General features: G+C 37.8%; 2 protein-coding genes across 6 annotated transcripts in view; both read left to right on the forward strand.

Annotated features, from left to right (window-relative positions):
- Positions 1–36: 36 nt before the first annotated feature.
- Positions 37–13331, forward strand: sclt1 (sodium channel and clathrin linker 1). 3 transcript variants are annotated; one of them, XM_068589449.1, is made up of 22 exons: positions 37–261; positions 489–532; positions 1814–1881; positions 2082–2134; positions 2289–2361; positions 4073–4128; positions 4568–4703; positions 5416–5538; positions 5821–5886; positions 6545–6615; positions 7327–7417; positions 7890–7981; positions 8285–8462; positions 8669–8767; positions 10111–10182; positions 10317–10391; positions 10499–10641; positions 10771–10963; positions 11808–12004; positions 12287–12365; positions 12855–12950; positions 13055–13331. In XM_068589449.1, the coding sequence occupies exons 2-22, from the start codon at positions 499–501 to the stop codon at positions 13112–13114; spliced, it is 2055 nt and encodes a 684-aa protein (XP_068445550.1). In that variant the 5' UTR covers positions 37–261; positions 489–498; the 3' UTR covers positions 13115–13331. The 3 variants fall into 3 exon arrangements, with proteins under 3 accessions (XP_068445550.1, XP_068445549.1, XP_068445551.1); XM_068589448.1 differs by having other exon boundaries at positions 37–251; XM_068589450.1 differs by lacking the exon at positions 37–261 and having other exon boundaries at positions 488–532; positions 2065–2134.
- A 409-nt stretch (positions 13332–13740) lies between these two features.
- dnah6 (dynein, axonemal, heavy chain 6) overlaps positions 13741–16385 on the forward strand; it is a 48700-nt gene continuing 46055 nt past the window's right edge. For 2 of the 3 annotated variants that reach the window (XM_068588522.1, XM_068588524.1), the window contains exons 1-8: positions 13741–13873; positions 14111–14271; positions 14581–14654; positions 14838–15017; positions 15331–15648; positions 15807–15941; positions 16033–16123; positions 16206–16269. In XM_068588522.1, coding sequence (XP_068444623.1) covers positions 14205–14271; positions 14581–14654; positions 14838–15017; positions 15331–15648; positions 15807–15941; positions 16033–16123; positions 16206–16269 — 929 coding nt within the window. In that variant the 5' untranslated portion in view covers positions 13741–13873; positions 14111–14204. Of the gene's footprint in view, positions 13874–14110; positions 14272–14580; positions 14655–14837; positions 15018–15330; positions 15649–15806; positions 15942–16032; positions 16124–16205; positions 16270–16385 lie in introns of those variants that run through there. The other variant, XM_068588523.1, reaches the window with a different exon arrangement.

A 16385-nucleotide genomic window follows, 5' to 3' on the forward strand; every position in this document is an offset into this window, starting at 1 on the left:
ATTTCCGCGGTGCACATCTCCATTGCTATTGGCTGTCATTTGTTCGCTTCAAAACGGACGGCGCAACCGAATAGTGATGTAAACAAATATGGTTTTGTGGATTTTATACTAGAAATAGTGCGTTTAACTCTTTCTGATCTATTTTTGTTTTTAAGTTAGCCCTTCGTTTCACAGTACAAACGGTGAAGTTAGCTCGCTGAGCCTTACTGAGGTTAAGTCGCTGCCCCAGCTAACGCTAGCTGCTGCAACAGGTAACCACAGGTAACTTGAATGCAAGCTACCTTATATATTTAGCAGCTTTGTAAACTCGTTAGCCAATTGTGTTTTAAGAAACAGTTCCATTCTCGCACAGTACTTTTCCCTTAAACACAAGTTGACATATTTAGTGCATCTCAGTCAATATTGTTTATTAATGTCGGGTTTACAATGGCAGAGGTTATCGTTTTTTTCACTTTCCAATGTAAATCGTTTTAATTGCATCTAAATAGCGCCTTCACCATGGAAGAGGAAATGGAGTTTTTACGTGACCAAGGTAAGGACACATCTGAGGACACTCACGAGCAGGTGGTCATGTCTGTCAGTATCGTCCAAAAATCCGTTCAAGGGAAGAATAATCCGGTTCGAATGGAGAGTAAAAATACCAGCATGTAAATACAACATATGACATGACATCTACATTCTTGTTATGTTGAGGTCTACTAACACGCACACTATGTTGTAGATTAGTGGTCCTCAAAGTACTTTAAGGCATCCCCTAGGAGGTACACATTTTCAGTTTCCTTACAAGTTCTGGCATGGTATAGCCTTCATTTCTAAGAACAAGAATAAACTGGCAAGTTTCACATGACATTTCTCTTTTTCTGGTCATTTTGAGAGTATAATCGAACCCACAAATGTGATGCTACAGATACTCAACTAGCTCAAAGGAAGGCCAGTTATATAGCTTCTCTCAGCAGAACTGTTTTCAGCTGTGCTAACATCATTAAACAAGGATTTTAAGGGTTTTCTAATCATCCATTAGTCTTCTCAGGTGATTAGCAAACACATTGTACCATTAGAACACTGGAGTGATAGTTGCTGGAAATAGGCCTCTATACACCTATGTAGATTATTTATTAAAAAACTGACGTTTCCATCTAGAATTGTCATTTACCACAGCAATGTATAGAATGTATTTCTGATTAATTTAATCAGAGATTTAATTATTAGTTATCTTCATTGAAAAAAACTGTGCTTTTCTCTGAACAATAAGGACATTTCTAAGTGACACCAAACTTTTGAATGGTTGTGTGTGTGTGTGTGTGTGTGTGTGTGTATATATATATATATATATATATATATATATATATATATATATATATATATATAAATATATATATATATAAATATATATATATAAATAAATATATATATATAAATAAATAAACAATTAGGAATAATTTAAAAATCCTTTAAAAAATAGTTGTTTTTATCAATATTAAATAATATAAGTGTAAGTTCTAAAACTGAATTGTATATATTCTATATTAAATTAGACACTAATGGCAAAGTGTTGTGTATTACATTATTGTTTTCAACCAAAAATGCTTTGGGCTTGTTAGGAGGTACTTGGCCGAAAGCACATTTCACAGGGGATACATCACTGACAAGAGGTTGAGAACCACTTTTGTAGATCATGTGTTTTTAGTTTAAGTCAATTAACAAAGTATTAGATAATCCACCGTGGCTGGGTCTGTCATCGAATTGCTAGATACCCAAATCCAGATTCAAATGTTTGTAATGCTATTTTTCTGCTTTCTGCATGCGTGCACAGTCCACAGACTAAATTCTGCTCTCAGCCAGTATCAGAATGGACACCACACTCAGTCTACACCATCTCAGGTACTAGGACATCTGTTATTAGCTAAATAAACTTACGTTTTTGCTCATTATTTGGTAACTTCAGTGAATAACTTGTATTCAAATTGCTTTGATTTTGTTTGGAAATTATTTGAAAATATATACCGTACACATATGGGAATTTTGAATGAGGATTATTTGGTAGAAGTATTTACAACTGGACAGTCATATCTGCTCATCAGGCTGAAGAAGCAAGACGGGCTGAGTCTCCTTCACCCTGGATCTCAGATAGAAGGTGAGGCGCAATCCAAGTCTTTCTTTTATGACGGTCAACATATTCTAGTTTCAAGTCAGAGTTGTGGCAAAAACAAACGTCTGTGGATATGTGCGCACTGGATAGCAAGTACTTTTTGTGACTCAAATAGCATGATTATCCATCTTTGTTATAGTATAATGGCTCCCCTGATAGCGGAGTATGATCGGCACATAGATGAAATGACTGAACAGCTGAAGAGATACCAGGTGAGAAAACACTTAAACAATGATACACAAATCAAATGTATACAGTGAAATGAAATATTATTGAAACTTACAAACCTGTTACATGTTTGGACTTCATTTAAACATATATTGTTGATATATACTAGGGAAATGGGATGAACGTGTATAGCTCTCGAAATACACTTCATAGAGTACCCTATCATTTTTTGGGGGGAGGGATATGCCATGATTGACACAGCTATGCATCAGTTTTTTTTTCTTCTAATCCCTTCATATCATTGTGGCCACAAGATAAAAAAAAGTGGACTGTATTCTTTATTTCACAAGCTAGTTGTTTCATGTTCTAATCATTGTTAAAGGTGATTGCTATATTCTGTCTCCCTCCAGCCCTCCACATGTAGAAATGATTCCATATATGTTTCACATTGTCAACTGTAAATATTTATTCATTTAACAAAGAAGGTGTCATTCCATTTCACTATTTCTTGTATCTCAGAGTGGCATTTCATCAACTAAAGGATGCCATGAGGAATAGCATTCATAATAGTTTGACATTCTTTATAACTGACAGGAAAACTCTAGATCTGATGAATAACCCATTCTTGAGAAGTTGACCAGTCTTGTTTAATCATTGTGAATAAAACATAGGTTTGTTTCATTATAATCACAAAGTAATATAAATTTTAATTTTTCTAAAGTATATTGATGGATGACGTATCAAAAGGATTTCGAAGTTTCACATTTTTATTTGAAGGTATAGTTTACATAAATACAATTCAGGACTGCCGTTCCACTTTCGCCCTTTCTGTCCTGTAAAAATCTCCTTTTTTAAATAATGGAATTTGGTTTCCAAATAAAGTCTTATTCATTTATTTACAAAGAGACTTTTGGATAAAAAGAGAGGGTAGGGTAAACGGACCTAGAAATGCCATCTTCTTTTCTCTGCCTAACAAGGACAAATCCCTTTGAAGCCACTGAATATTACATTTTTAAAAAGTGTTTTTGTATTTTCAGTTTTAAATGATATTCCTGTATTCATTAAGACTTCTAAAAATATTGTTTCCAAGGTATTTAATACTTTTTTCAAACTAGTCTATCGCATATTAAAGTTTCCTCAGTCTTGTATTTACAAAATATTTCACCTTTTGAAACAATCAATCTTCAGTCTGTTGCTAAAAAGAAAACTCCTGTTAATTGCCTGATGGTTAAACGAATAAAAAAGGACTGGGTTATCTGTTAGCTGATTTAACTGAGTAACCAAACAATTATTGGACCTTGAAAATTATAGCAATCTAAAACATGGATGGAGAGAAATTCCTCAACTATAAGAACTTAAATGAAGCACTTGGGCAACCTTAGAATCATTTGGTGGTATCATTATATATTATGACACAGCTGCGGCCTTCTTCGTGGAGTGTTCTAACAATGGTGATGAATTTGAATATGCCAATGCATATTAGGTTTGACATTACAACAACTGTCGGAATTCAATGCAACTTTGGGTAAAAACTACGCACACGTCCGTTTTGCTCTCGGAATACAGATACCGAGAGACTCTCTGTACACCTAACATGTTCCCTAAACACCACTGATCATTTCATCATGTTTTAGTCCTGCAGTACTTTTCAAATGTCCAATCTGGTCTTGAATTTTATAACAGGTGCCCAAAAATGTATGAGGATGTCTTGACTAATTAATAACGCAGTGTTGGTGGTCTTGTTTTAATCAACAGGGGCTGATGTCAGAGGTCAAAGTGAAGTTGGAGAGAGTTGTCAAAGAGAACGAAAGGTAGAACAAGTTCCACTGGTTTTAAAGTATAGAGAGTAGATACACAAGATGGAGATGGAACAAATCATTTATCACATCAGTCAACATTAAACAAGCTTTTCTGTCATGGCATACGTTCTTAAAGAATGTTGGATATTAATTGATTTTCTATCTATAGATATTATACAGTTAAGTGACTCATTGTATTTGCATGTCGCACAAAAAATCAGGTGAGATGATAATAGTAGTAATAGTAGTAGAAGAGTAGTGATGTTACTTTAGTTGTTCCAGCTTTCTTTGTTGATATTCAAGCCCTCTTGACTATTCACACCTCAGCCAAATAAAGGGTTCTTGGAGGGCTGTAATCAAGGATGTGGTATATTATTTGAACTCAAGAACGGTCTCTTATGTCCTTATTTTTCTAAATCACCCTTTTAATATCAACCCCTACCTGTGCCAGGCTACATGCAGAGCTCAGGGAGTCTGTTGAGAAGCAGCTTCATGCCCTGCCGGTGGTTTCAGGAGTGGAGGGCAGCACGCTGGAGGAGGAAGCAGTCGTCAGAAACCTCCAAGAACAGGTCCAACTGTGTGAACAGGTCTGCAGAAGTTTATGGCAAAACATATATGAGATTAAGGTCACATTTAATTTGCTGTCTTACTGGGAGTTAGATGAATATGTTTTTATCTCTGTGTATTAAGTTGCAGGTCTTTCAAGGAGTGTTTGAAAACGAGACTATGGAACTGTCCAACTACTGTCGGGCATTTAGCTTAAATACTCAACTAACGCTACTGTAGCACAAGTAGAAATAAGTCAGTTATTTAAAAAGTCTTGCTTGCCAGAGGAACTGGAAGCAGAAGGAAACACTCATCCCAGCTCCATCAAAGGTGCTTCCCGACCACTTTAAACGACCATATTTACATGTCGTTTCTTGAGTGTTTTTAATGTGTAGCATTAAAAAAACAAGATGTAATGATTTGTTGAGTAGTTGACTCCTGCATTAGAGTTGTTAACTGCCAACAGAAACAGGGGATCCACACTGCACGGCCCTTTAATTTAGTGGTGACTCACTTGCTCACATGATACAACATAAAAATAAGATTATTTTGGAACAGTTCTCTTCTACAGAGTTTAGCTGTTATCAATGCTGCTAGTTTCTGTTATCCACTAGGTTATCATGCCCTGATTCAATCCCTTAATGTATGGACATAGATGCAACTTGTAGTAAGTGAGCAATTATTTAGTGACATGCATTGATGCCTCAGAGTGTGTACAAACATACATGTATATTTTTGTGTGTACTTGGTTAGGAGCGGTTGCAGGCCATGGAGCTGTTGCAGACAACAGCCCAGGAGCTGGACCTCCTCCAGCAGACCTACCAGAAAACCATCTCTGATGGACAGACCCAGGATACTCAGAGACACCAGCTCAAGGTTCAGTATTTCTGCATAAATATGCAAGCGTTAATAATAGTAATAATAATAATACATTTTATTTGTATAGAACTTTACAAGGTACTTAATGCACTATACATGGTAAAAACAAACAGTAGAAGCAACAACAATTTATACAAGATATTTTGCCACTAGATGGAGCCATTATCATACAAATGAGGATAATTAGAGCAGCTTGGCCTCAGTTGATGCTTGATATAAGCATGAGGTAATTACATGCTGTTAACTTTTATTGAGTTCCTCTTTTTTTCCCCGTCACAGGATCAGCTTGTTCAGTTCCAGCAGCACACACACAAACTTCAAGTGGCCAATCAAAAACTGGAATCAGTAAGTGATGGTTAATTAAAAGGTTGTTAGATTGTGGCCTCCTAATTAGCCATGGGATTGAAATGCTGCACACTTCTTTAAAATGAACTCTGCTCTAATAATTAATCTTGCAACTAAGTGAATCGGTTTTCCAAATTACTCTGGTAGTTATCCAGAACTGCCTTGTTGTATAATGGACTGTCCACTCGCTTGGTAAACCTCGAACTACCAGCACACTGTTACACACTAGTCTCTTGCTCTGTCTGTCTCTCAGACACCCACAGTCTTGTATAAGTACAATCAAGCTAATTTTATACTATTATTGAGGATTACAATGTATAGCACGTTAAGCACATATTTATTTACACATTACAATACAAACCCATGAACACACATGCACATGCAAGGCTTTTTCTTACTTGTGACAAAATACAGTGTGTGAGGAGAAGGTAATACTATATCCCACTGATGCATTTTTAATAAGGAAACCCTGGTCTTTCCCAGCTTCAACTCTTCATACAAGCAGCTTTTTTCAGTCGCTGTATGTGAGAGTGATTGATTTGTAGTCGTGAATGACCATCATAATTTCCTCTGGATTTTTTTTTTTCTTGGGGATAAAGTTTAAGGCTTTGGAGTCATGCCGCACAAATGGCAGTCTTGTCTCTCTTGCTACACACAGACTAACCAGCAGTTTCTGAAGACAGTGACAGAGCAGAGTACAGAGATGGAGGCCCTACACAGCCAGCTCAGGTAACTAAACACATCAGATATTCAAAATGGCTGCTGCCAGCTGGCTTGTTCCGTGAACGTGCTCTGTGAGGTAACTTAAACCCCTTTGACAACAACTTCCCACATCAGTTGTGGACTTCAAAAACTAGAGGTTGCACAAGTGGAACTGATAACTGTAGGAAAATGGATCGATGCAGAATGCCCAATTTGTTTTGTGTGAAAAAGTCTCCAAATGTTAGAGCCATGGTTTAACCCCACGCTGGGAAATACAGGTTGAACATATGTTCCAAAATAGTGGAATGTGCATTTTACTTTCAGTTGGAAAAGGCCTTCACTTCAAAGTTAAAATAATTATTTTGGATCAGCTGAAGTGTGCAGGAATAGGGGCATTTGGTCTTATTTTTTGTTGTTGAACAGATTGATACTCTCATATAAGTAATTTAAAATGAAGCTACAGCCGGCACCATGTTAAAAACTGTCAAACAGCGAGCACGGCTCTGTTCAAAGGTAACCAAATCCACCCGTGGACACCTCCATTAATCACAAGTTAACACCTTGCATCGCCTTTGCTTAATCCAAGAGGAAGGTGAGTGCGTGTTTTAAAAAATGCCCAACTATTTTTGTCATAACCAAATGACATATACTATATATTCTCTAAATGCAAGATGGCAGTCAAGTGTCTACATTGTTATACACTTGAACTCTTGTTCACGCTCTGTCCTCCTGATGTAGGCAGGCCAAAGCGGACCTGAGGACGGCCACAGCCAGAGTAGATGAGATGACCAAATTGCTACAAAATATCCAGGACCAAATGCAGAGACGGGTGAGAGAAGATGAAACATAATTACAGAATAAAAAAGTTATGTGGGAAATGTTGTGAAGAAATACTTGATCAGGAATGTTAAAGTGGAACACCAATTAAATTGAAGTTCAGTGTGTTATTGCCAAGGCCTTGAAAGGGAAAATATACCCTCATACTCGTTCCCCTCATTCCCCAGGTGATTTTAGTGTCATCTATAAACACATTTCCCAATTCACTCTCTCTGAAGCTATCTTGGACTGTACTGTCATAACAATATATATATATATATATATATATATATAGATAGATAGATAGATAGATATAAATAAAACAAATTTGGACTGTTGTAGACCATTGGATAACATTTTTTATTTTTTGGACTGAATACACTTTGAAACAGGAGTTTATTCTGTTTCTTAATCAAAATAACGTCTATTGGTGTTTTCACTTTGGGCTGCAGTCGCCCCAAATCAACATATATGTATGTATTTAGGAGGAAGATGTGGCAGAGGCTCAGGGCCGAGAGGACGCAGCAGACAGACGACTTCAACAGCTTCAGGCGGTCTTGATCCAGCTCGAGGCCAGGTGAGCACAAGTAAAACTGCTCATTTGTCTGCAATTTTCATATTTTGGAGAAGTTTCAATAATTAGTAAAATGTAGGCACCACTAGACATGATTACACCACTTTTTTTTCCCCCGTTCGCAGTCCAAAAATAATAATAATATTTTTAAAAAAATGTTGCTCAGCTTCTGAAAGCAATGAGCTGTCAGAATATTTGGGGAAGTCATAGAGTTTATATCAAAATGACAGTGCCGCAGAGCCAAGCAGTTCCTACTACTGTCTTTTCCCCTGCTGCTAAGAATCACTCGTTTTTCTCCTCTGCCAGACTAAAAGCTGGATCTCACGAGGCTGAGGCAGTTCGCAGAGATCAAACTGTGTGGGAAAGAAAGGTGGGGGAACTACAGGCACATTGTTCTACCCTAGAAGAGGAGAAGTATGAGGCCCTTGCCAAAGTCCGAGAGAGTGTTCAGGTGGCGGACGAGGCTGCATTGCAGAAGGACCAGGTGACTGTAATCACTGTCTGTCTCGACCTCTCTGTCTCTCCCCCTTTTTAAAACAAAAATATGTTTCCCATAACGAGCCTTCCCTTCAATCTCTATAGCTTCATGAACATTTGACAATCAATCCTCTATGTTCACATCAGTTCAGCACTTGAGAACTTTGATCACTGAAATGTGTAGCCAAGTCTGTTTTTATTTTCCCTTTTCAGGTCCTGTTAAGAGAGAAACAGAAGATGGAGGAGCTTGAAAAGACCAAGGAGGCAATCAAACAGTTAATCCAGGATGCTGCAGTCCGCACCAGAAAAGAGGTGCAGAGTTAGTTAACATCTGGCTGTTTCAGTAGATATTGAAATATTACTGAAAAATCTGCTTTGAACATACCAAATGTATTGCAACATTATTAAAACCAGCGGATGATGTCACGTTATTTGGTGCCAACTCGATCCCTGAATTCTCAAAGAAATGAATATCTGTAAAAGCTACAGCAACCCCTGATTCATAATTGGCCTAACATGGAGGCACAACCTCTAACTGCACTGATGTACTAAGCCAAAAGCAAATCACTGCTCTTTCTCTCTGCCTAACCTCAGTCAGGGACATGGTGGTTAATGCTCAATTAATGGGTCTTCGTCATCAATCTCTTCAACTGTTTAATCCCCTTGATGAAGCCTAGGATGACTGCAGCACTGGCTGTCATCTTAGTCTCTGGGTAGCCTTCAACAAACGATATTTAAGAGAGTAACTGTGGATGTGTTTGACTTTCAGTAAATTAGAGACCTTACCTTGAATTTGCCTTTTTAACTTCCAGGACATTTTCTTTTGGAGTTAGAGGTTGAGGTTAAAAACATTGTAGCCCAAGCGAGGCAAGTTTGTATCCTTAATCTTCATTCTCCATCATCTTCACTTTAAGTATGTAGAATTAAGAATTAATTCCAAATCTGCATACACTCGTGGTCTGACCTCAGACTTACCTGAAGTTTTAAGTACTACTTTGGCAACTATGCACGCCATATTCCTACAGTAGCCCTGACGTTGATAAGGCCATTTGCTTCTCTTGTGTTTTCACGCCGGCCACCGTAGTTCTACTTGTTTGGCACAAAAGTTTCAGTTTGTTGCGTTCTGCAACCTCGCCTCTGTTTGTTGCCAAATCCTACACCCTGCACTCTTTTAATTCCGTTTGGACAAGCAAGCCACATAATTGATTTATAGTAATCGATTGTTCTTCGATCTTGCAAATTCGAGGGGTACATACAGCCGCCTACTTTTTATCTGTCAGTTTTGTTCATTGCTATAGATCTTTGTTGTTAAATGTGAACGCTTGGTTGACATAATGGAAAAACTTATTTCTAAAAGAATTGTCCCCATGACAATCCTCACAGCTTCGGATTGGTCCTTTTTTAGTGTATTTAATAATTTGAATGTGCTGCCTAAATGTATATATATATTTTTTTTAAAAGCAGTCAAAAAAAAGTCAAAACATGGTAACTCTCTGTACTTATGTTTTGACATAACTTTTGAACTTAAACTACTGAGTTATGTGCCCAACTCAAGTACCTTTTTTTCTCCATCTAATACAAGTTATAGAAAGTCAGATAGAATTGCAAGCTATTGCACTGCCCTTACACATAAAATGTGACTTTATATTTAACAGGTGGATAATGTGCGTAAGCAGTGCAACGTTCAAATCCATCGTATGGCCGAGGAGCTGTCTGCTCTGCAGCTAGTAAGATCCTAACTTGTTAAAGACAAATCCCCTTCAACATTACATGAAATCCTTTTTCAGTCTCTACCTGTCTGCTCATATGTTTAAAATGTGTTTATTCCAACTCATTGTTCTTTCTTTCCACCTTTCTCTAGGAGTGTGCAGATAAAGAATCTCAAATTGAAAAGTCCCTTCGAGAGAGAAAAGCTGTAGAGGAGGAGCTGGACAAGGTATTTATTAAAGTATCAGTGGAAACCACAAACAAGAAGCTGCTAAACTCGGCTCCCAAGTTCTGGTAGTGTTTTATTGCATGATTGTAAAATAGATTTTGCTTTAGGTTTATAAGGAGGGCCGGGCAGAGCCAGAGTTTAGGAAGATGGATGCCCTTCACCAGAGGTGTCTAGATGCACAGAGAATGAAGGAAGACATGAGCCTCACTCTGCAAAGCACACAGAACAAACTAAAAAAGATGGAGATGGAGTAAGTGTAACATAGCATTGTATGTTTGCACTCCACCTTTACTCCATTCCTTCTCGCAACAGCAGAGGGAGGTGACCACGTGGCTGCTAATAGTAATGGATATTAAAAAAAAAATCTGTGCTTGTGCAGCTACAGTGAGGAGCTGCTGCGGTGCCAGGAGGAAGTGCGACGGTTGCAGGGCTCTCTGGCTGCAGCCCGGGATGACTGTGTCGGTGTAAGCGAGGAGCGGCTCCAGCTGCAACAGGAAAGCTTGCAGCTACGCAAGGAGATGGATGAGCTACGCAAGGCTAGCTTGCTGGTCCAAAAGAAGGCCAAACAACAGGTAACTTAATGTTGGATTCAAAATTAAAGAAATGGAGGAGGGTGTCTATACCAGAAATGCAAGAAAAGATGTTCATGTCGGTGGGACCCGTTTTCATTTTCTATCAAAAGAAAAATGATACGGATTAATTTTTTTTTCCAAAATCAGACTTATTGGCCTTGGCTCATTTTCTATCAAGAACATAAATCACAACACATGTTCAATGATAACACACTGTACACCCCCTCCCTTCCCCCCGCACCCACCCAACACACACATTTATATGACGTGTGTGTTTACGTGTGGGCCTGTCTGTCTATCTGCTCTCACATTTTACCCAGCAGCCAGCAAGCAAAGAAATATGAATCATCTTCTTGAATAAAGATCTGGGCCTGTGATGTCACTTCCTCATATGCTTGGAACTTACACATCTACACAGGAAAGCCTGATCATCATTAACTCATTGACTTGTATGAATGTATTTCATTAGACCATCCCTGTCTGTCATTGACCACATCTTTCATAACTTCCTACCTTCAGTTTGTAGTCGACCTTTCTGCTACAAATTTACCGTCTCAGAGCCCAAGCTGAGATAAGGCTAAGGACTATGTCAGGATTATTGTTGCAGATTCAGAAATCTCCTTGATGACATTAAACAACTGTTACAGACTGACAACATAAATGTTTTAATATAATAAGTTATGCTTACACAGTGATACATACTATTATTTTGCAATAACAACACCAATGCTATACATTTTAATTAGATTCTACAAGATTAGGCTTGTGTTTCTTCTTTATCTACTGAAATGATTTAGGACCAGCAAGGTGACCTGTACACCCCACCTCTCTCTGCTTCCACCAGCTCTCACAGATGGAGCAGGAATACAGCCTGAAGGAGCAGGGACTTGATGCACGCGTGCAGGAGCTGGAGGACAGCAGCCAAAGCTCCAGAGCTGATCTAACGCGCCTCCTTACAGCACAGCAAAAAAGTACCCAGCGCTGGAAAGAAGAAGCCAAGAATCTTGTACAGACCTTCGAGACTAAAATCATTGGCCTCAAGTAAGAAACCTGTGAGGGAAGTTTAACATTGCGAAAGAAAGGAAATAAGGATACAATACATGCACCGAGAAATGGGCTTCATGACTAAAATATCACTAACACTGGACAGAAGACAAAGCAACTGCTAAAGTGCAACAACAAAGATTTTGATCACAGTTGAAACAAAAAGGCTACTGCTGTACTAACCTATTGGAAATATTGCACATGTTAAAATATTTGAAAAAAAAAATTTATGACAAATGTTTCATCTCTGATAAAATTATCTATCTTTGTGTATTTCAGAGCAGAGCTGAATCGGCAGAAGCAGCGTTCACACGAGCTGGAGATGCAGCTCGAAACTTACCATAACACTGTTGCTGAGGTCTGTGTAACACACACATGCATACAAACAACAGTGCATCTTGACTTTTATTACAAGAGAGGTTGGTGTAAAGAGAAGATGAAATGGTGAACAATTCTGGAATAAACTTCTGGTCTTATAAAAATAAATGTAAGATGTGTGCCCTGCACTGTAGGACAACGTCCTCTACATTTGTAGTGTGCACATAAAAGCAGGAACAAAAAGCAAGATGCAGAAAGCATTTTACTGGAAGCCTACAACATTAGCATCAGAAGTACCAAGCAGCATCAAACGGTGTTACGAAGACAGGAAGGGAATCGTTAAACTCATGCAACCATCCAAATGGACTTCAACAGAGTCCTAGGCTCGGAGAATGCACATCAAAATGAAACAAGTTATGTTTGTTAAAAAGGGCTAAAAGAAAGAAGCTTTAATGTAGTGTCTTATTTGTTTGATTCTCAAAAAGAGTTATGGTTTGATTCCAAGTAACATGTGTATTTGTGTTTGTAGTATGAGAGGCAGCTAGTAGAGTATCAAGAGAAAACAAGTCGTCTTCAGAGACGACTGACACAAGCTGAACAAAAGGCAACTACTGCTACACAACAGGTATGGGTCATCTTACATGGTGAGAGGTGTATTTGTAATTCAGTTTCTTATCTCATTTAATGTTCACATCATTAATTTATCATTCTTTGTTTTCATTTTTACAGCTGAGTATGTTTGCATCACAGCGAAGGAAAACAGCCATGGTGGATCAAGAGACTTTATAACAGCGACTGTCCCTGTGCTCTAGGAATATCTCTCTCTCTCTCTCTCTCTCTCTCTCTCTCTCTCTCTATCTATCTATCTATCTATCTATCTATCTATCTATCTATCTATCTATCTATCTATCTATCTATCTATCTATCTATATATATATATATATATATATATATATATATATATATATAGAAATAACATTTTTTTTACAATCAACACTTGAAATGATGTAGGCACTTGATATATATATATATATATATATATATATATATATATATATATATATATATATATATATATTGATAGATTGATAGATATATCTAACTGTAGCGTTATATCTATATATATATATGGTCAGGTTTTCAGATGGAAATATTTTCTAATTGTATGCACTAATGTGTCAAATTTGGTGAAATATATTAGGTATTGAATGTATCTGATGTGTACTTTGTAATACAAACTCTACTACAACTACGAAATAAACGCCTCCAAATACACCCTGGTCTTTGTTGTGTACACAGAAATATGGTTAAATGGAATTACAACGCTTTGGGTCCTTAATATCTAAGGCTTCTTTGTCTTTGTCAAACTGCCGAGATGCATTGCATGCTGGGAGACAATTGTGTTGCTATGATACCGTAAACCTCAGCTCCGGGTCGTAGCGTTATAGACGATAGATTGTTTTAGTTTCATGAAGTTTAATTATGTATCATTAGCACGCGTGAAGAAGCCAAGCCAAAACATTTCGTCGTTGCTGAATTTTTGATACGGTAAACATGTTTGAATGTTTGTATACCTCGAAGATTGTTAAACTTCACATACATTCAGCACATTGAAAAGTTATAATTAACGGTAGCGTTATGTCACGTTAGTTAGCGTTGATTAACAAGCTAGCTGTAGTTCACGTTTATGAGCAAACGTTATCTTTAACAACGGTTAAAAAAAACAATACGCCGTTTTATTCATGTTTCGTGTTATTGGGTTATTTTATCACTCTTTATTTCCAGGGCTGGCTGTCCCTTCAAACGTGGGTAGCGTTCAGTCACTAACTTCTCCGTGCTGCTGCCCATAACCGTGTCACAGCCTGTAAGGAGACACAGCATGGCCTCAGGACCGGCCTCTGCGGGGGCCTCTCCGCCGAGCCGCGGTGAAGAACGAGGCTCCAGAGGTAGGCCAGCCTAACGTAGGTCTCATGGAGATGTGTTAGTTATGTCTGACGTATTTCATTATAAAAAGTTAAGGAACAAGCTCGAAGTGTGGTAGCGGCACATCTTGTCCTGTGCCAAGCTCAGCCTTTTACTTGGAAGAGGTGATACTCTCAGAGATATTAACACGTTGAACTTGTTGCTTATTGTCAAAACAAGACAAATAAGGCATACAACCAAGTGCCACAATTTTAGCCAGCTCCTGCTGAGCCTCGGGTTAGTCAATTTATTAATTTAGTGCCTGTGGTCAATTTTTATTCTGATTGATCCAGAACGGCTGCAGCTCCCTGAACTACCGAGCTCCTCCGCCATCTTACCAAGGCCCCCTGTTGTTCGAGACACACAGGTGAGACTTTGCAAAATATGATCAAACTTAAAATATAAAATATCATCTCAATTTAATTAGTACTTGCCATGTGTTTATAATATAAAAGCTATTTATAATATAAAAGCTATTATCCTTTGCTCAGTCAAAAAGTTATTGCAATATTTAGATGTGGGAGTTTTGTACTTCTTCGCCTTCATCTAGGCTGTGCTGAAAAGACGCGTGAAAAGGAAAGAACCCAGCATCCACCACTTAAAAGACCGTGAGCGGATGTATTTTCCAGGCTGGTACACTCAGTCGCCTTCATATCAACAAACAGAGCAGCCGCAAGGGCAGCGTGAAAAATTGCCTGTCCTTCTACCTTCTCTGCAACCCACTACCAAAGTCAGTGACCGACATGAAAAGAATAATAATTGCTTGAAAAATGTCAATAAAGAGCATGATGGACAGATTCTTCAAAATTATTGTTACACTTAAATTATTTAATGAGTTTAAAATATATGCATTTCTAAAACCCAAAATTACCATTAATTTTGTGCCAAATATATACAATTCCCAGGCTTTCTTTCCAGTCTCAATAACTGGTGACAAAATGTCAATATGGCCTCAGATACATAATTAATTGTTTATTTTACATTTTAATTTAATTCTATTAACTATTGCAGGAGGACATTCATCTTTCATTGTCTCTCCTCAGATGCCCAGATCACCTAAAATCCTCAAGAATAGACATATGGACACTACCGCTGAAGTAAAAGTTATTGAATACAGTAAGGATGCATACTGGATTATGAGCAATGAAGGTGTGGTATTGGTGAATGGCAATGAGGTTGAATTCATAACCTGCGAGCGAAAGAAAGAAGAGGATGACTCCCACTCCAAGCTGATTCGCATCCCTTTCTTTGCCAACTTCAAAAAATGGAAACCATTTTATGTCTGGCGCACAAAAAATCGTGCCAAGAGGATTCAAATGGCCACGGTGTCCCTCCAAAACCACTTGTTTATTGTGAATCAGGTATGTGACAGTGTTTATATATTGAGGTCTAGATTTTCTTCCTTTTTTAATCATCTTAAAAATGGAACATCATAATCTTTAAAATATGTGAACTTATTAAACATCTTACAAGTTTACAATATTGTATTAATTAATCAACATTTGTATATGTAATACAGTCTCTAGGTTCTGCACTGATAGACATCAGAAAAATGTGTTATCAAATAAGTGTCACAGGCTTGTGTCACATGGAGAAAAAACACACTTACACACTGCAGGAGTTCCAGGACATCCAGTTAAAAAAACTAAAAGAGGTGATATTTTACATCTATACATAGATTGGTACAGATGTTTGAAGTGTGCCATGTCAGCTGCTCATTGTCCATATATGTTCATTGTTATCAGGTATTGAATGACTTGAGGAATTTTCGAGAGCTGGTGAAGGAGGTGACTGTTTGTGCATGCCGAAACTACTTGGCAGAACTTCCAGCCAAAGGTGAATCAAGTGTGTGCACTGAGCATGGGAGACACTGTAGTGTACATACCATGAGGTTGATACTATGCTTTGTTTGTCACAGCTCATAGGGAAGGCAAAGGTCTTCCACAGATCATAAAGACATTTCAATCCAGCCGCAGATTCTGGTAATTCCTTATCTTGTACTTTCTGCCTCTACTTTTGTATCAGACCTACCTATTTCTTTTATCACAGTAAACATTTTTACTTATCACGGTCAAAAACACAAGTGTAAAAAAAATAA

Source organism: Clinocottus analis, unplaced genomic scaffold (genome assembly GCF_023055335.1).
Source record: "Clinocottus analis isolate CAN_PGR_092001 unplaced genomic scaffold, fCliAna1.0.p SCAF_22, whole genome shotgun sequence".
In the NCBI taxonomy this organism is placed as follows: Eukaryota; Metazoa; Chordata; class Actinopteri; order Perciformes; family Cottidae; genus Clinocottus; species Clinocottus analis.

Coding starts and splice junctions, on each gene's coding strand:
- sclt1 (XM_068589449.1), top strand. CDS start 499: ATGGAAGAGGAAATGGAGTTTTTACGTGACCAAG. Junction 4,129..4,567: donor GTTGTCAAAGAGAACGAAAG/GTAGAACAAGTT, acceptor TACCTGTGCCAG/GCTACATGCAGAGCTCAGGG. Junction 4,704..5,415: donor AGGTCCAACTGTGTGAACAG/GTCTGCAGAAGT, acceptor GTACTTGGTTAG/GAGCGGTTGCAGGCCATGGA.